The sequence below is a fragment of the Poeciliopsis prolifica genome, unplaced genomic scaffold, assembly GCF_027474105.1.
Source record: "Poeciliopsis prolifica strain line A6 unplaced genomic scaffold, Auburn_PproV2 SCAFFOLD062, whole genome shotgun sequence".
Taxonomy (NCBI): Eukaryota; Metazoa; Chordata; class Actinopteri; order Cyprinodontiformes; family Poeciliidae; genus Poeciliopsis; species Poeciliopsis prolifica.
In genome coordinates, this window is record NW_026562437.1 from 704,500 (window position 1) to 732,497 (window position 27,998).

The window sequence follows — 27,998 nt, forward strand, 5'->3', positions numbered from 1 at the left end:
CCTCCCTCCAGCACTTGATCACTGTCCTTTGAGTTCAGTTTGGCAAACTCTCCTCCCTCTCTTCAGTCTCCTCCTTCTCCTCCCTCTCTTCCTTCTCCTCCCTCTCTTCCCTCTCCTCCCTCTCTTCCTTCCCCTCTCCTCCCTCTCTTCCCTCTCCCTCTCTTCTCTCTCCTCCCTCTCCTCCCTCTCTTCCTTCTCTTCCCTCTCCTCCCTCTCCTCCCCCATCCAGCTGCTGCCTCACTGGGATGACTCCAGTACAGCATGCTTTTCCCAGTTGCTTCTTGTTGCTCGGACCGCTCTGAAGGTCCGACTCGCTCGATTTGATTTGGACTAAATCTGGGATTTAAAGACTAAACCGATGCACAAATGATCTTTGTCCTAAAGGAAATGCTTTGATTTCCTGAGCCACTGTGGGACGGCTGGAGCTGGAAGGGAGATCTCTGCTTTGGCTGGAAGAAAACTAAAGATTGTTGCAGCCAGTTGCAGAAATAAGTTGGCGCTCAGAGAGTTTGCCTGATCCTGGTTCGGGTGACTGTTCCTGGCTGGTTTTGGACATGTTGGAGGAAGAGAAGGCAGTTGGATCTCCGCAGGAGCGAAAAACTTCAAACATTAGCAGGAAGAAAAGTCAGAGCTTCAACGGAGGAAACTGCAACGTTGCCTCAACCAACGGCAACGTCAGCAATCATCCACAAAGGTGAGAGATGAAGCGTCTTCCTGCCAGAATGCTTGGTTTGCTAAAGTAGATTACTGCTGCTGTCATGATGTAAAGAACTGAGAAATAAACTGTTGCTACAACAGAAGGAGCTGAAAATGAGATTTGATCATTTCCTGCTTAAAACATGTTGCTAATGCTAACGTCTCAGAAATAAAGCAGCACGGTTTACGTCTGCCTTCATTAAAATGATCTGAAGAATGAAAATGTTCATCGAATCGCTTTAGAGAAGAGCTTCAGTTTCTGAGTCGCTTCATTTTGTTAATCCATGAAATCAGTTTCCTGTTTGGAACCGAAGAACCTGAAGAATCAGTTTGTTAGATAGAACTGTTCATCCATCCACCCATCATCCATCCATCCATCCATCCATCCATCCATCCATCCATCCATCCATCCATCCATCCCATCCATCCATCCATCCATCCATCCATCCATCCATCCATCCATCCATCCATCCATCATCATCCATCCATCCATCCATCCATCCATCCATCCATCCATCCATCATCCATCCATCCATCCATCCATCCATCCATCCATCCATCCATCCATCCATCCATCCATCCATCCATCCATCCATCCATCCATCCATCTATTAATTAATTAATTAATTAATTTCTATCCTGGATAACATTAAATATTCCCGTTGGCCCACAGATATTTGATCAGATCAGAAAAACAGAGAAAAGCTTTTTATCATCAGAGCTAATTTCAGTTTAGCTCCACAGTTTTGGTGACATCAGTCCCAAAGCGGGTCTAGATGGGTCTCCATGGGTCTTAATGGGTCTTAATGGGTCTCAATGGGTCTCAATGGGTCTCAATGGGTCTTAATGGATTCCCAGACAGCGCAGGGAACCCAACACAGTGAGGCGTTTATTACTGCGGGACAGATTATTGTCCCTCAGGCTCACACAGGCTGTCAGCATTAAGTAAACACAAAAACAACCCTTTTTATTTTCCAATAGAACGTGTGGGGAAAACGAGAGGCTCACATGCCTTCATAATGTTTTCACTTACATAATTTAACGCTGGATTTCATTTGCAGACAGCTTTGTAACAATATGGCCAATAAAAATGTAGTTTTAACTGATTTATTCTCTGTTTTCACTCAAACTATATGAGGAGACGTAACTGGATGTGATTCGAGATCCTGCAGCTGCAGACGGATATTGTTGCACTTTCACAGCCAACGCAGAGGAACGACACTGAAACTTGTTCATGGTGCTAAACTTACACCACTGCAACCAGTGAACCCAAACCAGTTGCATAAGCTGCTGATGGCCAACAGATGGATAACATCGAGAGACATTTATCAACATTTCTTAATTTTCTAGCAAATTCTTGACTTTTGAAACTCATATTTTTTCTTGACATTAATCTGAACATTTCAGTTTTTTTCCAGCAGTTTTCCACTTTTCTTGTCTTCACGTTTCCTTGTTTTTTTTAATGGAAAATCTTTGGGCTTGTTCTAAAAAACTATTATTTTCTTTTTCAACTTCTGAAGCTCATGAATTTCTACAATATCCATATTTGTTTTTTTCTCATTCTCTGACTCGTGGCTCCTTCAGATTAAAAGCTCCCTGACCTTTAAACGACTTTGACCCACATTTAGCCTCCATATGTCCAATCACCTCGTAAAGGTTTTTATAGCATCTCAGTCGTAGCGCTGCAGATGTGAAGGTAAATCCAGCTGCTCCCTTTCCTCCATTTCCTGCTTTCCTGTCACTGAACAACTCACTTTATCAGTTTTTATACCTTAATCTAGCCAGACTCTGTCCTGCAGTTCACACCATTGTTTTTGGGAGTCCCGTTTCCCGCCTGTCGACCGTTAGCACCTTAGCATGGCGTTCCTGGCGAGCCCCGCTCAGGCAGGAACGCCATGTTACTGGTCACACTGGTTTAAGTTTAGCATCGTGCATCACGAGAGCCGGAAGAATCTGGTCAGCTGACTGATTTTATCTTTATCTGACTGACAACATTATCACAGCCTAACAATAATCATCTCTATGCGGCCGAGGAGGCGGGACATCAGAAATCAAATATGGCGGCGGCCGATTTCGGCCATTTTTATTCAAACGTAGCTAGCCCTAACGGCAAGTGAGGGGGAGTGGTTTTCATTTTCTGGTTAATCTTTGGGCATCATTTTTTGCTCGGTTTTAGGCAGTAATTGTTTTGAAAAAGCGTACGTTAACACAGGGTTCCCAAAGTGTGGCGTCGCACCCTCGGCTGGGTCGTGAGGTGACAAACGGAGGGTCCAGAGGTGGATGTGGGGTGAAAATCAACTCAATAAATGCACCATTAAATAATGCAATATAACTTTTAAATTATTAAATTAAATAGTTTTAAAGGATACATTTATTTAGTTAATTATCGTTATCATTGTTAAATATTATTTATCAGTTTTAATTACATCTAATACTTAATATGATAATTGTGTTATTAATTTCTTGTATTGTTGACTAAATTTGTGTGAAGTCGTATAACCTTTGTTTGTTTTAGCAGAACAAATTGAACATTGTCCAGATAGAAAATAACATTGTCGCTATTTTTAGCACATTTATGGAAATTCCAATTAATGTGCATTGTCCCTACCGAGTAAATGTAGTTAAATTAACATTTAAAAAATCACTGTATGTTTTTAATTAAATACATGGAATGAAATATTTATTCATGCTGTTAGTTTGGGGAGAGTATTTAGCAAGACAGGCGAAATAATCTGCCAGTGGAACTAATATTTTTTTCTTACATATAAATATCAAGGAATTATTTACTCAACATACTTCCTCTATCTTGCTGAAAAGTTACTTATTGGTTAGTTTTGTTTAATTTGAAATTCACTAAGGCGTTTGCACTTGAAAATAGACTGAAAATACTTGGTAAGGTTTTGTATTTTTGCAATTTTTATTTTCTCTTCACAACTACTTTTTTAGTTTTCCACATTTAACTGCAATAAAAAACACAGAGGTTTGTGGTTCACTCCCTTCACTTTCGGGGAGTGAATATACAGTTTCAGTGTAAATTCACTCAAGAATATCCTGACTGCCTCCAGAGTTTGAGCTCAGAGATGCTCCGATTAGCTGGTCGCTTTGCGTTGGAGTCCATTTGTTCAACCGGCTGTGAAAAGAGTTTCTGGGTCAACCAGCCTCAGAATCAAGTTGTCCTGTGAGATCAAACTGGACAGGACCTCCTAGTTTGAAGCCAAAGATTTCTGGCAGAGCCTTTTAGTTAGACGTTGGAAATCCTGCAAGCTTTTATGTCTGTCAGCATCTTTTGGAATAAAAAAGAAATCTTCCTTCATTTATTTATATTTTTAGCTTCTTAAAATAGCAAATGTCTGCAGACTTGCTCGCCATATCAGTGGGAAACAGTTTCAGTGATTGAGTGGGCCTGAGAGATGAAGACGTGATGAAAAGTCTCAGCTGTAAGCGAAGCTCTGGTCTGATGATGTAACTCAAACTGGGCACAAACTCACCACTGTTACGTCATCTCCTACGGCGATCGCTGTCAGCTGTCAGATTCATTTCAGCTCCGGTGAACTTGGACTGGAGATATTTTTATGATTTCATCTTAGCCGAGTTTGTTTTTGTCATTACTGAGTGAAAAATTATCTGGAAAAAAAACAAAAAAAAAAACAGTAAATAAATATTTAACACCTGTTCAAGTTCACATTTCCCAGTAATTTTCTTTTAAAACTATTGAAACTACTAAAACTGTAAAACATTTGTTTGGGCTGCCGGTGGTTTGGAAAACATCAACTGAATCCTTTATAATAAATGTAAGAAACAAAGATTTATCCTGAATTACAAATTATATAATAAAAAAACATCTTGAACTGTTTATTTATGCATTTTAAACCTTTATCTTGAATGATTTACAGACAAATTTTATAACTTTGCTATTTCATGAAGCAAAGTAAAATTTTCGCTATTTTAAATTTCTTTTTATCAATATTTATTATTTAACATTGTACTTGTGCATATTGCTTTTGTGCATATTGCTTTTTTAATTATGTGTAATAAATTATGGAAAAGTTTAAATAGCTTCTCTTGATCAGATTAGATCAAATCAGATTTATTTTAGTAAATTTAAAAAAGTAAACAAAATAAAATTCCATTTTACAAACATAATTTGGTTTCTTTATGCTTGCGTACCAAATCATAGCTTCAACAGTAATGAATCATATCTACTGCTCATATATTTATTTTTAAATATGTACTATCTAGTATTTTCTTTACTAGTTATTTCACCACAGTTTATGTTTGTCTAAAACTTTTATGGTGCTTTTTGTGGCGTTATAAAAATTTATACCTTGTAAATGTTTGGACTGCAAGCTAAAATCTGAGCTCCAGACATGCAGCCTTGTGACTGTAAACTTGAAACGTCACTTTGACCTTTAGATTTAGATTCAGCTCGTTCAAACCGATTCAATTTGATTCATTATTCTAGTTCAGATGTTAAACATTCAGCATTTTGTTTAGTGTAAACATTTTGACTGTTGAATTTAAAAATCCACGTTATTCCTGAACAGCTGTAAAAATACCAATTATTGATAATTCATGGAGTTTCATCACTTGTCACCAGATTGGACTAATCAACAGTTTCAGTTTGATCCAGGCCTGGTGGTGCCGAGTGGCCGCGGCTGTCTGTCTGAGCAGGACGTGATTTATTTCCATCAGCGCTGATTAAACCTAAACTCTAAATGCCCTTCAGAACACGGCAGGATTCCTCAGCAGGTCCAGTTAAACCTCACTTTTATACGTCCACATTTATCCAACAATCCTCAATTTAAGATCAGCCATAAATATTCTCCCAGTCATTTGTCGAGAACATGTAAGCGGGGCGGGTGATAAAGTGGCAGAGCCGCAGAGAGATTTACGACCAAGACATGTGTAGCAGCCGCGTTTGTCTGGTGTGTGTTTCAGTTTGGACTTCGCGTCCCGAGTGCATGACGACTGAAACCCATCCGCCTGTTGCTGGGCATGTCAATGAAGCGCATGGACTCCAAGAAACTGCTGAGACAACAACATGCCCATGTGACACAAACTGGGAACTGTCGTCGGGGCAGAGAAAGCAGCTGGAAGCTGTGAGGTTTTAATGGCTTCGCTTCAAACACACACTGATCAGTCTGTGTTTTCCAGGCATATAGTGTCATTTTACCGCAGATTTAACCTTCAGTTTTTATAAAAATATATTTATATATCAAATATGAGTTAGAAATTTCACTTCATAATTTAATAGATTGAAATTGGGCCTCTGTCTCTTTAAGAAACTCATGCCCATTCTGAAACTCCTCCTTCAAGAAGTCAATCCAACATGGCTCCTCCATTAACCCTTTCAACAACGTTTTAATGAACTCAACAGGTGAATAGTTCCACCACGTGATCGCTAATTGTGTCTGGCTAGTCTGAAGGAGCAGCTCTGTGAGGTGGAATCTCAGAAACTGCAGCTCTAAGGAGGAGCTGTGCCTCGAAGGCGGAGCTAGATCCACCCAGACGTTTTGTACAGCTGAATGGTTGCCATGGAGCTTAAAGGATTTCTCAAACACGTATCAAAGAAAAGCAAAACGCCAGGTATGTTTTGGATGAGGGAATAACATTATAAAATGATGTAAAGCTAAAAAAAAGTCAATTTTACATAAAACTGCCCTTTCAAAATAAAAAATAGGGTCACTAAAGCATAGAGAATAATAAAATAATAGAATAAATTAATGGCAGCCATTTTTTATGTTCTGTTTTTGTTGCATTTAGATCAAAATTGTCCATTCTAAAGAAAATGTTCTTTTATTATGTAACATGAGAAATTTGGTACACCAGCACAGCAACAGGTAACTATGCCTAGCATAATTATTAATTATTTTTTATTTTATTACATTAAAGCCACAAATTTTAGTGGTTTTTATTGGGACTTGATGTGTTTGATCAACAGAAGTTGTGGCATTTAGACCTCAGTACTTCTGTAATGCCTCTCATATTTACATTTTGAACACAAAAAAATGCAAAGACATACAATTAAAAAGACAGAAAGTGAAAAGAGCTAATCAATCAGTTTAGATAAATAATGTAAAGATACTGACAAAATATGACAATATTGATAAAGAAGTCAGGGTTTTGTGGCTGTTTTAACAGATTCGTCCGTTCAGGCGTATGTCATGTCAGCTCTGAGGTCACTGAAACGAGCCTCTGTCAGAGTAGCGATGACAGCTGAAAATAAACTGGACCTCTTTTGGCTCAGCCTCTCCTTCCAGACACACAACGCCTGCGTTCTGCCAGGCAGCTGTTGTGCTGCGTTCAGGTGTTAAGCCCTTTGGTCCAGAAGAGGGGATGAAGAGGATATATTAGTAATTTGCAGCAATACCCATCAGTGAATAATCTGTTAATGAAAATATTCATCAAAGCTGTTTCATTAGCTGTTTACTCAACAGTCTATAAAGTCAATAGTTGTTCTTTATCAAAGATATGGAGCTCATGTGCTACAGTCTTGGTGCGTTGCTGAATACAGTTGGGAAAACTGGGAATGTTTTGGAGGATTATGGAGAGTCTGGGTTTACCTTACTGAAATAAAATAAACCATAAAACAACTTTAAGTGTCAAACACAGGCTTTTCTCTAAGTTTATCTAATTTAAGACATAATTTCATATATTTTCAGCTCATTAAGTTACTGACAGCATAGTTTTTTTTATTTTATTTAAACCAGTTATACAAGTGGTGTCAAACTCCAGTCCTCAAGATGTCCTTCAGTTTTTAGATATGCCACACGTACAAATACCTGCAATATTTGAAATGGCTTAATTACCTCCTCCTTGTGTAGATCAGATTTCCAGAGCCTTAATGACCTAATTATTTTATTCAGGTGGTGCAACAAAGGCTCAGCTAAAAGTTGTAGCTCACTTACCCTTGAGGACTGGAGTTTGATACCTGTGAATTATACTATAAATAAATTTCAATATGTTTGCACCTTTACATGTGAACAGAGGATTGTTAGGATTCTGAAATTAAATTCTGAGATTAAAGAGAATTATCAATTTTCGAGGCCCTACCAATGTGTTCTGAAGAAATATTGAAAAAAATGTTTTTACATTCTCCAATAAATAGCCTTTAAAGAGTAATTTGAGTGCTTTAATCTCAAATTAAAGCAATGTTTAATTAGAAGACACTAACTTGATTTAGTACGTTGGGAGGCTTGTCAGAGAGTCTGTCTGCTCCTTTTCATGACTCGAGCGAGAGCCGGCTAAAAACGAAGAGAAAGTAAGGGTTAACTTTTTGGGAACAACTGTTGTTAACAGTGAAAATGTTACTGTATAAAACGTGTAATGTCAAATTTAGTCATATGGCAGAAAAGTTTGGCATACTGTTCAAATATTGACAAAATGTCACCTAGTCGCCACCCAAGCACCGCGACAGTCAGCTATGATGCGACCTTTCCACTTGGTCCTTAACGGTTGGACTTTTACTCTGGAGGGAACCAAAGCGGAAACACGAATCGTTCTGCGCATGTCTGTTCACTCGTAACCTGGCTGCCTGCTAACGGTCGGAGAAGCTAATGGAGGAACCTAAAATATCACTTTAACTGATCAGAGGAGCCGTTTGGAGTTCGTGAAAAAGGGAAGCTGCACACTAAAGACGAGTGGTATGTACCTAATGTTGATGTAAAAGCGGCGAATGGTGAGAAAACGCTGTTTTCCCCGGAAATCTGGAACGGTTTCCACAGGCCTGGTAGGCTGAAGTAAACGTCTGCGACAACATATGCCAGGTTTTCGGTTAGGACCCCTGTATACCTGCAATATTTGGCATTTCAATAAAGTAAAAGAAAAAACGGGATCGGCTGCGATCTAATTTAATATGCACTGAGGTAATTTTAACGTTTTCGAAACGTCATTTCGTTTTTATGTTGTTAGTGCTGAAGACAGTAGTATTTTAGGTTGATGTTGGGGTAAATAATACGAAGACCAGGAGATCTGCTTTCCTCCACTATTAGCTGAGCATCTTTTACAGCATCCTTCTTCCTTCACGACTCCTTGATGCTGGTCAGCAGGTTTCCTGTTTGTACCGGAAGCACCCGAGGACCCATCGGTTTGCTGACCACTGCACCGCCTGTCCTGGCCGTCTCCTCAACTCTATCGCCTGAACAGAAAAACAAAAAAAAAAAAAAAAAAAAACATGGCGAACTAATTGAAAAAAATCAAACAACAAAAACCACCCCAATTTTAATTTGATTAATTTTATGGCTGTCGCTGTGACCGCACACAAAAATGGGTGAAGATGAAATTAATGAAAGATGAAGTAATACAAAACATATATTTGAAGGACAAGATTACAGCTTGCCAGAAATACTGTACTCTGATAATAGGAAGATGGATCTGTGTAAGATAATTTAAAAAGAAAACTGTGTATCTATTTACAAGATGCGAAAAAGCTAAACTGCAAATAATAGTGAAATTTTTTTTCAAGAGGAGTGAAACTGTTCTAATAACAGCTTGTATGTAAACACTTAATGAGTCTATAACGCTTCTTTGTGTGCTTCGGATGCATTGATGTGTCACCGAAGGAGTTCTGTAGTTCAATCAGCTACTCCCAGTTATAGTAACCCAATTTTTGACAAAAACCTTGTCAAAAATTGGAAAGAAAAATCCTTCCACACAATCCAAAAACAAAGGAAAAATTTGTTCAAACATGCAAAGGGTCATCCAGAATAATTATGACCAGAGGTCTTCAAAAAGAACAACTCTGACTAATGGAGCAGAGCTACTCTGATATGTTGTTACCATGAAAGGCATATTCATGGTAACAGCAACAGCTCAATTTAGTTGCAAAATGTTCAGTTAAATACTTGTGATGTCACAGCATTTATTCCATCCAACCATTCATCATCAATCCAGCCATTGTTCAAACAAACTTATCCTTGCACGGTTGTAGGGGAATTGCCTATTTCCAGCAGTTTTAAACTCAAGCAAAAGTGTTTTTCAATCAAATTTCTTCATTCAACTAAATAAAAAGCAGCATTTATTGCCTTTGAAGCTCATCTTTTGGTCCTAGAAACATCTATTGTGTACAAGGGATGCCTGTGGCTCTGTCAGAGGTGCTGAAATTGGATATTTTTCCTTTGGCAAATGAACATCGCTGTGATGCAGAAGAACTACTGAGGAGGGCAACAGAAAAGCTCGAGCCACTTCTGGTACATTCACTCTAGGCCTGTTTAGTCCACTGTAATCAAACTCCAGTTAGTTAGCCTAAAAAGCTCAGTTCATTTGGGGAGGTGACTATAGAGTCAAACTAATGCACACCAACAAAGTAAACTGGTCCACCTACAAACGTAGGTTTCGGTTCAGTTAAAGCGAACTGTGTGTGAATGTCAATGGGACCAGTGATTGCTCCAAAAGCAGGAAGTGGGCGATAGTGCAAGACATTCCAGGTAAATCCAACAAAAAAACAATGGTCATATCGAGTGCTTGTGGGAGAAATGGCTTGTGGTCTTTTGCTCATAGTGTTTGGTTCTGTAGTGTGAAAGAAACTGCAGCAGTTAAAATGGAACAAATTTTGTGATTTTGATCTTCACTTGAACTGAGCTTACCGGACTATCAGGTGGGAAAACACCCTTTTGTTTGTTTTTGCACCTGTTCACCCATGTAATCATGTAATTTACTTTTTGACATCTGATCTTCTGAAGATGGAATCAAGATGATAAGTCATCAGCAGAATCAATTTGGGTCATCATTACTTCAGAGTCTTATTTGTTTTATTAGATCCCCAAAATGTCTCCTGGTTCAGCAGTCTGTTCGATTTAGAACAAGACTATATGTCAGATCAAGTTTAATGTTTCAAAGAATAAATATTTAATTTGCATTTTGACTTTGTATGTGACAATTCTGTTGATTTGTTCCTCTTTTTTAATAGAACACTTACTCTGGAAATCATCATCTTGGAAGTTTTGTTGCAGTTCATCTGCTTTCCAAGAATGTAACACCAGTAAAGACAGAATTTTGCAACCTTAAAACTGATTATACAATGAAATGTCCCTTAGTGTACCTTTTGTTTTAAATTAAAAGATCAAATCAATTATCTTCCATCTATTCGGGATCTTCTGTGGCAGTGAGCTTTTATTTTTAACTGATTTTTTTTTTTGTTTCTATGGAAATGGTCCTTAGTAAACAATTGTGTCTTTGTGTCTTACAAACTGCTATGCAAGTGTTTTCTGTACCATATCTGTTGATATATTTTGTAAGACTTGGAAAATATATTGTCAAAATGTCTATGTAGCTAACGGAAGAGTTGGCTAATGGACAGGAAACCTCTTGTTGGATTTCATTCGGATACAAAGCTAAAGTCTAGCCCCACTCATTAACCTTGTGTCTTTGTTCTTTTAAACTTTTCAGCTTTTCTTTGCTTTTGGAGAATTGCGCCCCGTGTCCTGCTCCAGGGGTCCTAACAACCCCACTTCTCAGCGGGCTTCCTGGGAGCGCACCACTGACAGGAAGGCAAGTTGCTTCTTTGCAGTTGGCCCACCTGAAGGCTCAGCTAGCATTAACGCAGATGAACAATGTTCTCGCTGTTGGTGGCTGTGCTCCAACCTTGACATCAAACACCCACATACCTGCTCCAGGTTTGCCCACAAAACCACCTTCGCCAACTGCTGTGGCCATCAATCTCCTGAACCTTCTCAAGATTGTCAACACTATGTCTCATCCGATGTATAATCCCTTTGGCCCTGGCAAACAGATGCCATCCCAGGGACCTTATGGACTTTCTGGGGGGCAAATGGAGATGGACCCGCAGAGGCCACCGCCTCACTTTGGCTCTGGTTCCAACTTCAGCTCTTCTGGATCTTCTGGTCTTACCCATGGATCCTCTGGAGGACCTATACCGTCTATTATGTCTTTACCAGGAAACTACAGACCCGAGAGGAATAAGATTACAGTAGATGAAGACATAGACAGATGCTTGGACTTGAATATCAGTAGAGCCAGGGAGGAGGTGATACAAATTTCCTCAAGTCAAAATACTCAATTTACTAATGTTCAAAGAGATCCATTTCCTTCTTCAAACAAAGGAATGCCTTCATATTTGACATCTGCTACTCTAGTAAACAGATCCTTTACTTTGGACAGTAGTAACAACAGTTTGGACTGGTTGCCTATATGCCAGAGGGGTTCAGAGGAAGAGTCGTCAAAAAAATATTCATCTGCGTCCTCCAGCTTTCCAGGGAGTGGTGCAAGTGTTTTCAGTACCTCCAGTGAAGGAAAACACATGTCATCCATTCCAGGTTTGGGTGACTATGACATAAAAAGACCAGCTAAGTCTGTGCCTCCTTCGGAGCCCATTCGTCCCAAGTATACTTCAGAATCAGCCTCCAACATCCTCCTGCACTTTGGTCTTGAAAAAGAAGACTTGGAACACCTAATTTCTTACCCTGAAGACCAGATAACACCTGAGAACCTGCCTTTCATTCTAAGGCAAATCAAGCTGGAGAAAGAAAAGAAAGCTGCAACTGCTGTTCAATCCAAACCCTACTGTGCAACTCAACCCATCAGAAGTATGGGTGAAAAGGACAAGTTTATACCTTCCATAAGAGCAGGGTTCAATTCAGATCAAATATCATCCACTGTTCTTAAACCAAGTAAAGTGATTGAATATGGACACACTGGCAAATATACCACAGGGGTTGGGAATGTTGGCAGTTCCGCTGTGGCTGGTGTGGGCGGAAGTTTGTTGTGTACGGATACTTTCAAACCTAGCAGCCATGTCAGAGATCCACTTCAAAGAGGCCAGGGAGACCTGAAAACTGGACCTGTTGTCTCTTCACATAGCCAGATAAGTTCTGTCTCCACTGTTGACTCACTGAGGAGCCCTGTGGCACCATCAAGCAGGGATCTATCTAAAAAATTGGGAGTCCAAACAAGCCAGAATTCAACATCGCTCTTCCCATCTTTCGGATTGCTGAACAAGGACACAGAATTAAGACTACTCAAGCCCGAAGGCCCTCAAATTCCTCCCCCAAAGCAGCCAGAGCCAGCTTGCCAGGCATCCACTCAACCTCAGTCATTCAATCCACTCTGTAATTTAAGTCGTGGAGTTCATCCTGGGCGTCCTGGCCTTGTGCTTATTCACAGTAATGACTCTCACAACAATAAGAGCAAAACTCAAGGTCAAGGATTAAAAGCTCCTGAACAGGCGAATAAGATACCAGCACAACAGCAGCCAATTCAGCAGAATCTACAACATCAAGGACCACCACCACAGAAACCACAATTTCAAATGCATCCGCAGCCGATTCCGTCGCTGAAACAAGTACAAGGTCTTCCTGCTACCGTGCCAACCCGGTTGTCTCTCTTTCCACTTCGTCCTGCTCTACCTACACCAGCACAAGTTCCGATCTGTCCCTCTCTTCCTATGTCAGCCCCAATGCTACTTCGTCCTTCTCCACCGACACCAGCCCAAGGCAGGATGGATGCTATGCCTCATATGCCGCCTCCAGTTTTCAAAGACCAGACATCAGTACCAAAAATGGGTCCATCCAAACTACCAACACCGGCCATGATGCAGGACTACGCCGCAGCAACACCAAAAATATTTCCTCATACCTGTTGTCTTTGTATGAAAGAATGTACCAATATGAAGGTGAGTGGAAGAAATTGTTCTCCTTACATCTAGGACGTTGTTGGTGTATGTTGGAGATTCATCCTGATTTTCAATATAAACTGACATGTTTATGTTTGAGAAAATATCATTTTTAATTGGAGCATGAGTTGACTAACATAGACTGTTATAAAACAAACTGTTGTGAATATAAAACCATAGAAATTATTGTTCAACGTTTCATGGTTAACAACCCTGTTCCAAACTAAAAGGTATGTACCAAAATGTTACGAGCACTAGATCTTTATTGATTTAAAAAATCCCTTTGTGGTATTTGCAAACAAATTTGATCACCTGAAACTAGTCAGGAAACATTTTGTATTAGATTGTTGTAGATGTTTAAGTGGCATGAAATGAATGTTATTGGACTAATCATGCTTGCTGTGTAATCATATGTATAAATCTGCTAAAAATGTGGAAGAAATGTTTTCTTGGACATTGAGAAGAACAAGATGGGTCTGTGCAGAAGAAAAGGATCAATGGAAGATATAGAATGTTTTTATTTTCTTACCTCCAACATATTTATTTTTTGTAGGAGCTTCCGGAGAAGCTCTTTCCAACTCCTTCTGGGGTTAAGATCAAATACTTCTTATTTATTATGTTCTTCAAGTAGCACATTTGGTCTCACCCTTCTTTCTGGTTCCTGCTCTACTATCTGACTTGCCTGACCATTGCATTCCTACAATCAATTCTCGTGTCCTTTCAGTGCTCCATCTGGGATTTGTCCCACTGGGCTTGATTTTTAAAAATTTTTTTTAGGATGCATTATGACCAATCAGTGAACAGGAGGAGTTGATGTGTTTTTAATTGTAGTCTGCCTATACAGGGTTGTAGTTTGGCAACGCCAGAGGAGGAAGTGATGCTGTGAAGTATACTTCTCCATTGATTCTTGGGGTGCATTCACAGCCTTGTGTAGTCCGCTTCCATTAAACGCTCATTGGTTTGCCTAGACGGTCGACCCGGTTTGTTTGGGGAGGCATAAATGGACAATCAATGAAGGAAGCTGACTCAATCAGCTTCCTTCATTGTTCTTATCTATGACCAAACGTTAGCGATTGGGTAAAATCAAATCCAATCGTTGAAAACTTTCAACAGAGTCCATGCCTCCAGCCAGTAATTGCTGAGAGCCTAGATTTTCCATATGAAGCAAAGTATAGAACCACAGTCTGGTTTTTACCAGGCTACCTTCAGAGGAACAAACCACAGTTTTTAATTTTTTATTTGCATATGTCTTAAAGATGGATATTCTGCCTCTCATCCTTTTCCTACCATCCTCTCCCTTCTCAAGCTGTTTTTCTTGCTTGAATTGAACATTGCAAAGATCCTGATGGGATTTCGAAGACGAGAGATATTTCAAGACGTGGAAGACTGAAGAACCAAACGATGGAAGTTCCCAAAGGCTTCTTGTCATTGTTACAATTCTGTAAAATTTTTGCTTTTTTGATAAAGATTGTACTCTTGTTGATGTTTTAATTTTGGGTTCATGCAGTTTTTTTTTTTTTTTTTTGCTTTGTTTTTATTTCTGTGTCTTTGTTCTTTGTTTACTAAATTGAGTAAAATACTGTTTTATTGTCTGAATATACAGGTTTTGATGAGTTAATGTTAGGCTTAACAACAGTGGTGTTTTAATACATCTGTTTGTTGTTCTGAATAGGACTGGCTCTCCCACCAGAACACTAGCCTTCATCTTGACAGCTGCAGACTGCTGAGGTTACGGTGAGTTTAAAATAAACTTTGCTTTCACTCCATAATGTCCCACTGTGTTTCAATAAAAATTCTATTGATGTTCATGGGCTAGGTGTTTATAGATATACTTTGGAACAACAATAACCGCTTAACTATGTGGTATACACAAAGGAATCACAAATATGTTCTTGTTCTCGTTGCCCAAGTTTAATGTTCCTTCAGTTGAGGCCCACATTTTCGAACAACTACGAATTGGTTTTAATCGTTCCTAAGTCAGTTGGTTTCTTGAGTTGTCTCCTTTTGATTTTAATTGGTGTTTTTTCCCCCCAAAGATACCCTGATTGGGATGGGACTACACTGGAGTTATTGAGGTAACTGCTGGATTGGAGTCATAGTTATGACACCTTGTGATCGTTCTCCTTTCCCATTTTTCAACCATGCTTTTCTTTATCATAATTCTCCACAGTGGTCCGGGTAAAGGCACCCAAGCCTCCCCCACAACTCTTGACCAGAGTTTCCATGAGACTCGTTCCCATTCCCTCAGCCCTCATCGCCAACATGGATCAGAGGATAGCAAGGAAAGTCCACACCACTATTATGGGTCAGAGAGTCGAAGACAAAAACGTAGCAGCCGCTCTCGATCACGTAGTCCACAATGCCATCGTTCCTCTGATGGGCAAAGAGAGAGACGAAGTAGCAGATCGCCACATGCCTCCAGGCACTCTCGCAGGTTTTTCTTAAAAATACACCATGATTTTTATATATATATATATATATATAAGAGCCATAAAATTTTGTAAGTTGGTTAAAATTGATCAATTGTTTTGTCTAGGTCCCGCTCTCGTTCCTATGATCGTCCAACCTCGTCTCACCACCGCTCACGTTCAAGAAGTTACGAGAGGCGATCACCTTCTAGGAAGAGGGAAGCCAGGCGGTTGTCACCAAGGAGGAGCTATGAGCGTCGACCGTCTCCAAGAAGAAGCGATGAGAGACACTCGTCACCATGGAGTAGTCGTGAGGCGCGGTCACCAGCGGCGAGATCCGGACCTCAGCATAAGAGGTCCAGAAGTGCCGACAGGCTGGCTAAGAGACTCCTGGAAACAACAGGTCTGAAGAATGCCTATGATATTTTACCTTCAACTTTTAATCAACAAGTAAATTCATGCTGGTAAATCACAAATTGTTCTTCTAGCTGTCCAATCTCTGTCCAAACAATCTAACCTGGAGGCCATGGTTAAAACACTGGCTCCTGCGTTACTGGCTGAACTGGCTAAGATGAAGTCCTCTTCCAACACAGAGAAGAAGACATCTTCTGCTAAATCATCTAAAGCCACATCCAGCCGTCCAAAGAGCGGAAAAAGCTCTTCAGCGAAGCCTATGGTAAGTTTCAATTGACAAATTGATACGAAGCCTTGTTTGATCTGTTTACTCTGACTTTGGGCTGTGATTCTTCAAAATAAAAGTTGCAGAGAAGAAGCAATCAGTTTACATCTCCTTAATTAAAACAAATGTCCAAAGGTTTTAAAACTTGAGACTTAACATTGTTTAAGACGTTTTTAACAAATAAGAAAAAGATTGGTGCTTCATGTTTTTATTTTTTTATTTATTTTCTGTTTCTTCAGTCTGCTGAGTCTGCTGGCAAGGTGAGGCTCTTTAGCGTTTCTGCTTCTCTTTCCCATGATGACATTTTTGAAGCGTTGGAGCAATTTGGAAAAGTCAAAGAAGTGATTATAGCAAGAGCATCACTACAAGTATGTGGTATACATCTAATTAATTATTTTAATGACCAACAATGTGTTGATGTATCCAAAAAGCAGATGAGTGCGATAGGTAATTTGATTGCATATTTTCTTCTTTATTTTTGTTTGTATTTGTAGGCAATCATTCATTTTGAGAAAGAGGCAGATGCAGAGAAACTGAAGAAATTAAAATGCTTGCAAGTGAAAGGACTGACTGTCTATGTTGACAAAAAAATGGTAATTCACTTTCACTTTTGCTTGACAAATTCACCACGCTCCATAACAGAGCTGAATCCGAATCAATGTTATTTATTTACAGAATATTGTTTCCAAGAAACCTCAGTCGGCGCAGAAGTCAGCTCCACAGAAGTAAGTTTTGCTCACAGTAACACTTAATTTGAACTATACTGTACAAAATCTTTATGTTGGTTTTGACAAAACTAGACTCCATTAAAAATATTAGTCTCAAATATGTTTGATTTTAAAGTAAGAAATCAAGATCAAATACTGGGCTACATCAGAATCAGCTTTAACTTTGTGTCTATTTTGCTCTCAATGAAGACATTTAAGAGGAGAATTATGCATCATTCATATATTCATAGTTTTCACAAAAGAGGAAGATGAGGTTGAATTGATGTAAATAGGCATGGTATCGACCTGGGCTCTGACAGTAAACAGAGCAAATTTCTTTTCTTTGATTCAGATATTCTCCTCTTACTTCATCCTTTGTGACTTTTCTCTACAGAAAGTCTGCAGAGTCCAGTACAACATTCACCGGAAAAGATAAGACACCTGCATTACCTGGAGCTAAAACCATCACAACAGGCAAAGTTGCTACAAAAGCAAAGGGTGTCCCCACAAAGCAAGTAGCTGTAAAGAAACCCAATACAGCTGGAAAAAGTGCAGTAAAACTGGTTGGAGATTCAGGGATCCATAAAACCAAAAGTCCAGTAAAGACATCTAATGCCGATGATTCTACAAATGAAGCAACAAACACAAAACCTGAAAATTATGAAATGAAATCTGAAACTCCCAGTGAGACTGCTGAGGTGATTAAGATGTTGGATACAACTGTCGGGGATGAACATAAAGAGGAGAAAATGGCGTCTCTAGTGAAGGAAGTGACTCATGAAGCAGAAACATCATCAAACCCAGTGAAGGCTGAAACCCAACCAGACACTTTGGGTGTGAAGGACTTGGAGTTCAAATCAGCAACATCGGAAAACCAGCCGGTTGCTGCCAAAGCAGAAAGCGAAGAGCTCCCCCTGGTGACCAAAACTGTGGACATACTGGAAACCTCTGAGGAGAACCAAGTAGAAGAATGTCTCAAAGTGGATTCTGTAAGGATCAAAGTTGAAGATGTTGAACCTGGAAAGACTGAACCAGAAGAACCCATGGAAATTTTGAGCTCTGCTGAGTCCAAAGACCAAGTTTCAGAAACTGTAAAACCAGCTGCTAGAGTTAAAACGCCACCATGTTCGTCGTTTCCACGTAAAACCTCTGCTGATCCACCTCAAACTCAGCAAACCACTGTGAAAACTGAAGAAATGTCAGAGAGAGACTCACTGCAGGAACAGCCATGTCCGATGGAGGAATCAGAACCCCCAGCAGGAAAGGTAAAGACAGAAACTGAGCAACTACAGTCTCCAAAGAAGATGGAAACGATGCAAAAAGGTTAGTTTGAAACGGTTTCCATCCAGTTGCCATGCAAAGTTTGAGCAAACTTTCAAAATGACGTAAAGTAGAAATGCACATTAGGAAAGAATGTTGTCCTGATAATTAACTCCAGTGTTTTTAGAATTCATATGAGCATGATATAAAAATAAATCTTTGTGTGAATTAATTTATTTTTACTCAGAACAATCTGCGACAGACGTAAGCAGTCATCTGACACCAGAACTTGTGAGCGACGTTGTAGCCGTGAAGCTTGAGGAACCAACATCTGCCGGAAAGAAGACTGCTGATGGCACAGCGGCACCAGCTGACGTTCTCTCCCTCACAGCCACGGTGAAGACAGAAAAGCAGGAGCAACAAAAAGAAACAAGTAAGAAGTCTGTCAAACAACCTCAATATTTGAACATATGTTCAGTTTGCACATCATTTCTCCCTAAAACAACTTGTCTTACAGAACGCACACCACAGAAAACTGTCAAGTCCTCAATGGTAAGTTTTATTTACAAACTCTACTCATAAATATTGTTCATCATTTGTGTGGAAGTTAGCATCCAACTTGATTAATGTTTATTTGGGTTTTGGAGAAGGCTAATCTTTATCTGTGGATGACGGTTCAATTATTGTAAGATCATGAGATTCTCCATTTGATGTTTCACTGAATTTAAAAACCAAAAAGTCTCCCTTGCATTTCATTACCAGTAATATCAGCTAAGAGCATGTTAAAGCTGAGAGCCTCTTGACTGATATTAGAATATGAGGATAATTATTTAGTCAGAAATAATGCAGAAAATAAACATTAATTTTGCAAAATACATGGAAGAATCCATTGTAGCAAATTTGCTACAATTTGCTGCAAGTTTAATTTGAGCAAAATGTCCAAATATAAATATCAGAATCAGTTTCATTCAGCACTCAAACCAGGAATTCACCTTCAGTTCTGTTTTGCTCTTAATAAATATGTGTAGGTGTACATGGGAGGAAGACGAGGTTGAACTTGTGCATTATGCATGAAATCGTTCTGGGCTGTCAAATACTTTGTCCTTTTGTACCTTTTTGCTGTGTAATATTAGCTTTCTGTTTTGTTCGCAGCCTCTTTCAAAAGATTCACATAATGAGAAACAACCTCCACCTCAAACCTGTGCCTCAGTTTATCCAACTCCAGCAGAACCCATCCAGTCAGGTTCTGTCAAAGCAGATATGAAGGCTGGCAAAAATGAAACGGAGGTTGTTGCAATCCCGACTATGTCTCGTAAGTCCAATGAAAATTCTGAGAGAAAGCAATCACCCAGAGCTCCAGTCGTCCCTGCAGAAAAACAAACCATTCCTGTTCCATACACCTCCACCACGTCAGTCACAGCTTTGGGCAAACTGCAGGATGATGACGCTGAACTTCCACAGATCGATGAAGATTTCTTTAGGGCGCTCACAACAGCACTTCGTGAGCACAGACTAAGACAGGGAGAAAAGAAAACAAGTGAAGAGGTGAGACTGGCTCTAAATCATGGCATCTGGATGTTGTTCTTGAAACTACTGCTAGTAACCAGACAGCCAATAAAGTTCTGAACTTCAGAGTTATCTAAAAATGCTTAAAAAGTCAGAAAACTGATGTTTTTATTCGATTCTTTAGAGTTCCACCATAAGCAAAACGACCTCTGAAGGTATGAAGGAGGAATACACACCACTCACACAGGTAAATTAGCAGTCGTTTTCCCTAATTATGATAGTTTTGGATTATATTTTTTTTGTATTTTCCAAATATTTTGCTAAAAACTGTTGACATGTAAGATTTTGCCTTTTATTGTGAATCAAATTAATCGCAACTATGGTTCCTTCTCCACCCAGGATGAAAGCAAAGAGGAGGATAATTACTCAGATCCTTTTGATGAGTTTGACTTTAACTTTGGAGACTTTGTGACTGTTGATGAGATTAGTGAAGAAATGGATGACACGCTGGTTGAAACAGAGGTTGAAAACACCTCTGTTTCATTAGAGTCGATATCCAGAGCTACAACAGAAAAGCTAAGCCCAGATGTGTCCTCTGTTGCCAGTGAGACCTCAACAAGGTCTTCAATAACCTGCAAGATCTCAACTTCTTCCTCATCCAAGTCTGAAAAAGGCAGTGACTCTTTAAGTTCCGCGTCCGAGCCCGAAAACAAGCAGAAACTTTCCTCTGAACCTCCCAAATTTGAAACCAAAACCTCATCTGTTAGTGGCGTTAAACCTAAAAGTTCCTCCACTCCTTCTAATTCTTTAAAAACTCCACTTTCATCTCAGTCAAACAAGAGTCAACCTCTCGTTAGGTCATTAGAAACATCCTCTGGTCGAAGTACTCGTTCATCAGCAGCAGCCAACAAATCATCTGTAGGAACTCAGCAGGTGGGTAAGAAGGATGTAAAACCTAAAGAGAGTGTAGTGGCAAAGTCTGACCACCATGTGTCAGCAGAGAGCTGTTCTGCAAATACTGTTGAGTCACAATTGAGGATAAAAACATCGAAGATTCAACCCACAGAGGGACAGAGCTCACAGATCCAGAATCTAAAGACAGATTTTAAAAATGTCAAAGAGATGAAGAAAAACGAAGTGAAGGATAAGAAAAAAGACATGGATGGCAAAAGCACTGAGGAAAAGGGAGGCAATAATGGGAATAAACAAATTCTTGATTCCTTCAAAGAAAAATCTGATGAACAGAAAAACAAGGATGGCAATCAAGACAGAAGAACTGAAATTCAAATGTCTGGAGTTGAGCAAGACCAGCTCATTCTTCAAGGAGCTAATAACAATAGTCCATCAGATGGGTGCCAGGAAATGGAAGTAGATGAATCCACCAAGCTGCAGGACTGCGCACTTAAAAATCAGGCTGCCACAGCCCATGATGAAGAAACCAACCAGACTCCAAATAGCAGTAGCGTAAAACAAAATGACATTCGTTTATCCGAGAGAGTCTGTGAAACCTCCAGAGAGTTTGGTCAGAACTCTAATGAAGAAGACCAAAATGACAGCAGACACTTTGACACTTTGAAAGACCAAAAACTTGTAGTTCCCACAGACCTACTGTCTAAAGCAGATGATGAAGAGGCTTATGAGGTCATAGATTCATTGGACGATCAACAAGCAACCACTGAGGCGGAATCGGAAAGGGAGAAGAAGGAACAAAAAAAGAAAGAAAGCACAACCACTTGTGGAGGTGATGGACCGACCAGAAAAGGACGTTCAAGAAGCCAAACATTTAAAAGTGAAGAGAAAGAAAATTCACCAAAGCAACAGGACAAAACAAGAACATATGTGACACAAAGAAAGGACGGCAAAATAGAAAAAGAAGAAGAGAGTCTTGAGGATTTCGAGGAAATGGTCTATGAAGTTGTGGACTCCATTGAAGACGATTCTGTTCAAGAGCCCTCAACGACAGGGAATTCTAGTAGGAGACGAACACCAAGACGAAACAAAAAAGATGAAAAGACATCACCTCCTGTAGAAGAACCTAAAAAATCTGATGATGAAGAAGAGGAAATGTTCACAGTTTTAGACTCTGTGGAAGAAGAAAGTCCCAGTGACAAACCAGTGGTGGCGAGATCGACTAGAGGAAGAAGACAAAACATAGCAAAGAAAGTTGAAGAAAATACTAAAATGAAACAAGACAAGACCCCCACAAGAAGAAGATGCACACCAGTCAGAGATTCTAAGGAGAAAGATGGTGAGAAAACTCCAAAAATAGATGTTCCTCTAAAGAAAAGTACACCAACGAAGAGTGACTCTGCTGTACCAAGCACTGGTGATGAGGACACTGTCTGTATGGAATTGGATGCTGTTGTCTATGACCAACCAACTACACAGAAACCAAAAAGAGGAAAACCAAAGGACAATAAAACAAGTCAAAAACAAAGTGAGGAGGAAGAAGAGCCTGTTTATGAGATTGTAGATTCTGTAGAAGAAGATCAAGAAAATACCATGACAGTGACATCCAGACAAGAAAATGAGACAAAAGTTGAAATGACTGCAGACGTGAACATTGTTTCGCTTACCAAAGTGAAAGAAGATAAGTCCCCAACAAGGAGACGCACACCAGCCAGAGATGCTAAGGAAAAAGACAGAGTTCAGCTAAAGGAAAGTGCACAAACAAAGAAGAGTGACACTGCTGTAGCAAGCACTGGTGAAGTGGACGATACTTATAAGCAATTGATTGCTGTTAAGGAAGGCCAACCAAGAACACAGAAATCAAGAAGAGGAAGACCAAAGAAGGACAATAAAACAAGTAAAAAACAAAGTGAGGAAGAAGAAGAGCCTGTTTATCAGATTGTAGATTCTCTCGAAGGAGATCAAGAAAACACCATGACGGTAGAATCCAGTCTTAATGAAGACAGTGAGCCAAACATTAAAATGACTGCAGATTTCAACACAGTTTTGTTTACCAAATTGGGTGAAGACAGAACCCTCACAAGACGACAATGCACATCGACCAGAGATTCCCATGAAAAAGATGTAGTTTCTCTAAAGGAAAGTACACCAACACAGACGAGTAATGCTGCTGTTGTAAACACCAGGGAGGAAGACACTATTATTGAAGAACTGGATGCTGTTGAGAATGGCCAATCAGCAACCCAGAAACCAGGAAGAGGAAGACCAAAGAAGAAGAATAAAACCAGTAAAAAACTGACTAAGGAAGAAGAGACCGTTTATCAGATTGTAGATACTCTAGAAGGTGATCAAGACAAAACCATGATGGTAGCTTCCCTTCATATGGAGGAAACTGAGGAAAAAGTTGAAATGACTGAAAATGTCAACACAGTTTTGTTTTCCGAAATGAAAGAAGACAAGATCCTCACAAGAGGACAATGCACACCAGCCAGAGATTCTAAGGAAAAAGACAGAGTTCCTCTGAAGGAAAGTACACCAACAAAGAAAAGTAATGCTGCTCTAACAAGTACTGGTGATGAGGACAGTACTTATGAAGAATTTAATGCTCCTGAGGATGGCCAACCAACAACACAGAAACCAAGAAGAGGAAGACCAAAGAAGAACAATAAAACAAGTAAAAAGCAAACTGAGGAAGATGAAGAGCCTGCTCATCAGATTGTAGATTCTTTAGAAGATCTAGAAAAAAATGTGAGGGTCGAAGTCAGTCTGCAGGAGGACAGTGAGACAAAAGTTGAAATGGCTGCAAATGCCAACATCGATTTGTTTACCAAAACAAAGGAAGGCAAGAAGTTCACAAAAAGACGACACACACCTGCCAGAGATTCCCAGGAAAATGACAGAGAGAAAACTCCAAAACCAGATGTTTGTATTCCTCTAATGGAAAGTACGCCAACTAAGGAGAATGATGCTAGGCACCTGGGTGGGGAGGAGACTAGTTATGAAGTATTGGATGCTTTTGAGGAAGAGGTTGTTGAGCAAGCAAGACGAGCATCAAGGAGGGAAAGACCAAAGAAAGACAATAAAACGAGTGAAAAACCAACAGAAAATCTGAAGGTTGACTCACCCAGAAAGGATGAAGAAGAAGCAACATATCAGATTCTTGACTCTGTTGAGGATGAAGTGGTTGATGACGTAGCTCCTGTAGACCAATCTGAGTGTGCAAAAATGTCAAGCACTTTTGAAGATGATGACATAACAAAGGAAATGATTAGGTCACTATTAAATAAGGAGGAAGGAGGGACTATTTATCAAATTGTAGATTCACTGGAAGAAGATCATGTTCAAGAAGAGATGATGACAGAAACAGCCATGCAGGAGGAGAGTGTGACAACAGGAGATATGATAGCAAGTACTGACCATACACTGTCCAGCCCCTCAACTGTAGAACCATCCGAACAAACAGGTGGACAGAAGGAGATTCAGTTAGCTGGTAAAACATTGGAAGATAAAGAGGATTCATCTATTAAAGGCTCTGATACAGAGGGGAAGGAGAGTACATTGGAGGTTGATATTGTAGAGAAAGATGAGTCTTCAAATAAGCCAAATGATCATCTTTGTGCATCAGAGGAGAATATGCCAACATCACCGAAGAGCAAGGACACAGAAGCAACCGAAAATATTCTTGTGAACCTGGATCAGGTGAGCGAAGATGAGGAAGATTTTCCTGATGACGCGGCAGAGGAAGAAGAGTTGAAGAAAAGGCAAGCTGCTGCTAAGAAAAGAGAAAATGACCGTGAGGACAAAAGGTCCAGGGAAAGAGAAGCTATGGAACGAAGGAGTCGAAGCAGCAGCAAAGGACGGAGTAGGAAATCAACATGGGAACCGGAGAAGACGAGTCAACAAGATTTGGAAAAGGTGGAGGTAGACGCCCAGGATCTGGTAGCCCAGGATCTGGTAACCCTCGATGAGGTGGGAGGAGATGAAGTCGGAGAGGAAGCTGTGACAGAGGCTCCAACATGGAAAGTGGAACTCACAGAGGGAGAACTGCAGGATCTCGTTACATTGGATGAGATTGTTGAGGAAGAGGAAGGACAGCTTGAAGCCCCGCCTGAGAGTCTGGGCTTCTCTAAAGTCAGAGGACTCTCTAAACTCAGACTCTCAGACTCTCTAAAGTCAGAGGTATGGTTGAGATCCAACTATATCTTGTTTGAATCGAACATTATGTCACAAATAGCATTATGAATCTCACTGGCTTGTTTGTCTCCTTTTAGACCTTGACAGAAATCGCCCAGACTGAGGACAACAAAGATGACGATAATCATCCAAAAGAACGTTCAAGCTCTTCTAAACATAAACTCGATGACATCACAGGTTTGTGACAAATGTCCTTCGAAGACGTCGTCAATCTTTTTGGTTTAATCTCATATTGAGAGGCAACAGGTCTAGGATAAGAGTAACCAGCTTCATTATGCTGAAAATCCTGAACTGAGGCTGAAGAGTTAACGTAAGCCACAAATTCTGCTTGGTAAAACAAGCCCCCTGGCGTTCACGACACAAAGAAATGTTTTCTTTGTGTGGTTTCATTCAGCGGTTCTTGGTCCAGGAGAAAAACCAGGTGCTCAAAGGGTTTTGTTTGTTTATTCATACAGTGCAGTATGAAAGCGAACCGCTCCAGTTCAAAATTTAACAAATGTTGTAATTTTACCCCTGAATCGAACCGAGTCTAAAAAAAAACTATTGAGCGTGAAAATACCATAAGATTAATTTTGTTTTATAGACCAGTTTATTCTACTATGCTGGAAATAAATCTCTGAATAGAAATAGGAGCATATTGAAACATTTATATTATTATAAGTCTATGTTCAGTTTTAACATTTTTCATGTTGCTGTTTTGCGTAACTTCGTTCTTAATCTAAAACTCAGTTTTGAAAAGAGTATTTTGTACAGACCAGTACTAGGTTTGAAGACGAGTGTCAAATGGTTTAATCTTTTGTTTTAGAGGAAAATGGGAAGTTTGTCACTGTTGATGAGGTGGGAGAGATTGAAGAAGAGGAGGAAAAGGAAGCGGTAAAAAGAACCGGTCGACCCAAGAAGAGATGCCGACTGACTCCTGGTAAACACTAACACAACTGTTTAAAGCTTCTGTTAGACAGCAAAGCTTCAAACTCAATTTACTAATTTCCTTCTACAGTGAGAAAAGCTACCAGAGGCAAAACAGTGAAGGAAGAAAATCATAGTCAAGAAGAGGGAGAAAATAAATCCCTTCCACCTGCTTCACTGGATTCCTCCTCGACTCTGGACACACCTGGTCCATCAGGTGACGTTCAGTCTGAGACCCAGAGGAAAGAGGAGGGGAAGAACACCGAAGCTGTTTCTACCGAACATCAACCTCTGCCTAATGATGGACTGAAATTAGGATTTGAGGAAGCAGAGAAACAAGAGCACAGAAGAGCCGGTGTTAAAGGTATATAACATGTTAAACACCACGATACAGGCTGATGTCCCAAAAGCCTATGTGCACATTTCTAAAGAATGATTTTTTTTTCTCCAAAAAAGACCCATGAATAATCAGGGGTTGCTGAAACACTTGAAAACTGAATGTGTATAATAGCACTTTGCACCAGTCTAATGGTTGAATCATCTAAATAATAGATTACAAACAATAAATATCTTTGCAATTAATTGCGATTAATTACAGACCTTGCAATGGTCTGTAATTGTATTGTAAAAACATGTGTGTATTTACAATTCGATACTTTAAAAAAAATAATTGTGAGCAGCTTCAACAGGTTTGTAGAAAAGCCAATATGAATTTGTAGTTACGGCTTACCTGTCATATTGCCAGCAAAAATATATTTTTTATATTTTACCATAGACCAGTTGGTGTACAGTTTCAACCGTTCCCAAATTCTAAAACAAGTTTTACTGCTTAAATGTTAAATCTGAGGTAAAATAAGTGGGGAAGACTTCACCCTGTACTCATGATCTTTGTTCTTTTAGTTGTGGATAAACGGACACAGGAGCCAACTGGACCCGAAGCAAAACGATCTCGCTCTCAGTCTCCGAGTGTCTCTCTGAACCTCCAGCTGCCGCCATTTAATCCCAAAAATCCTCTGGGTGAGAAACACACACATTAAAATAACAAAACAAGAAAAATGGATGCAAATTGGGATCATTTCCTGTTTTCTTCCTTTTTCTGCCCAGGTAAGGAATTTGTGAATCCCACGTCTGGGTTTTTCTGCAGTTTGTGTTCTGTTTTTTACCTAAACGAGGACACGGCCAAGGAACTCCACTGCAGCAGCCGGGAGCATTACGACAACCTGAAGGTATGCACAAACAGCTCAAAGTTCATAACACGAAACCTTTACTCAATCTTGGTCTTTCATTGTCTTCGTTTCCTCTTTCTCAGAACTATTACCAGAGACTTCAGCAAAATGTGCAAGGCTCGCTCTCGGACTGATCATCTTAAACTGCAGATTATTTTCCTGGAACATGAGAAACCACCCAAGCTTTCCAGCACCCATGATGGTTTTAGCTCTAACTTTTAGTTTCTTTATCTTTTTTTCTTAAATCTTTCAGTATTTCATCAGTTTTTTTGTACTTTCTTTGTGCATAACTTATATATTCCACAGCTAAGAGTGGTAAATGTACATATTTAGGAGTTGTTCGCTCCTAACTTAAGAAGAAAAACAACTAACAGTTAGTGCCAACTCAATACATTTCGAGATATACAGGCAGTAAATCAAATACTGTTTACTAGTGTGGACTGTTCAAATGATAGATTTATTCTACAAATCAAAAGGTTACGTTACATCAACTTTTTACATTAATTTGTCAGTGTTACAGCATAGTGCATCAGTTTCATGTAAAGTTGAGTTCAGTTTTATTTAAGCATGACTTGCTAACAGTACCTGACTAATGGAAGCTGCTGTTCTGCATTTAGTTTTGTAGTTATGAGACTCTGCTTTTGTTTGTTGGGACTTTTCTCTTTAAATAAGGGTACAATGTGTTGTTTAATTTCTTTAAGTTTATTTTAAAAATACAACGAAAATGTATCGTCACATGTAAACATAAAGTGTAATTATCTGACTTGAACGTAAATTTTTGTTTGTGTGTGACTGAGTAAAGATTGTTTATCATTTTGAATTCCTTTCTGTTGTTACTTTACTGATGACTGAGATGATTAAAAATCAATTTAAACATCA

The 27,998-nt window shown here is 39.5% G+C and overlaps 1 protein-coding gene across 2 annotated transcripts; it reads left to right on the plus strand.

Annotated features, from left to right (window-relative positions):
- The first annotated feature begins 177 nt into the window (after window positions 1–177).
- Window positions 178–27,998, plus strand: LOC129379929 (microtubule-associated protein futsch-like). Of its 2 annotated transcripts, none has more exons than XM_055060879.1 (22): window positions 178–694; window positions 11,083–13,324; window positions 14,997–15,058; window positions 15,361–15,399; window positions 15,495–15,758; window positions 15,861–16,135; window positions 16,221–16,408; window positions 16,651–16,779; window positions 16,906–17,004; window positions 17,087–17,136; window positions 17,513–18,441; window positions 18,626–18,811; window positions 18,896–18,930; window positions 19,531–19,923; window positions 20,069–20,131; window positions 20,284–24,972; window positions 25,065–25,164; window positions 25,793–25,906; window positions 25,985–26,257; window positions 26,794–26,910; window positions 26,998–27,119; window positions 27,203–27,998. In XM_055060879.1, exons 1-22 carry the CDS (start codon window positions 555–557, stop codon window positions 27,251–27,253), a joined length of 10,560 nt encoding a protein of 3,519 aa, XP_054916854.1. In that variant the 5' UTR covers window positions 178–554; the 3' UTR covers window positions 27,254–27,998. The 2 variants fall into 2 exon arrangements, with proteins under 2 accessions (XP_054916854.1, XP_054916855.1); XM_055060880.1 differs by lacking the exon at window positions 178–694 and adding an exon at window positions 4,974–8,339.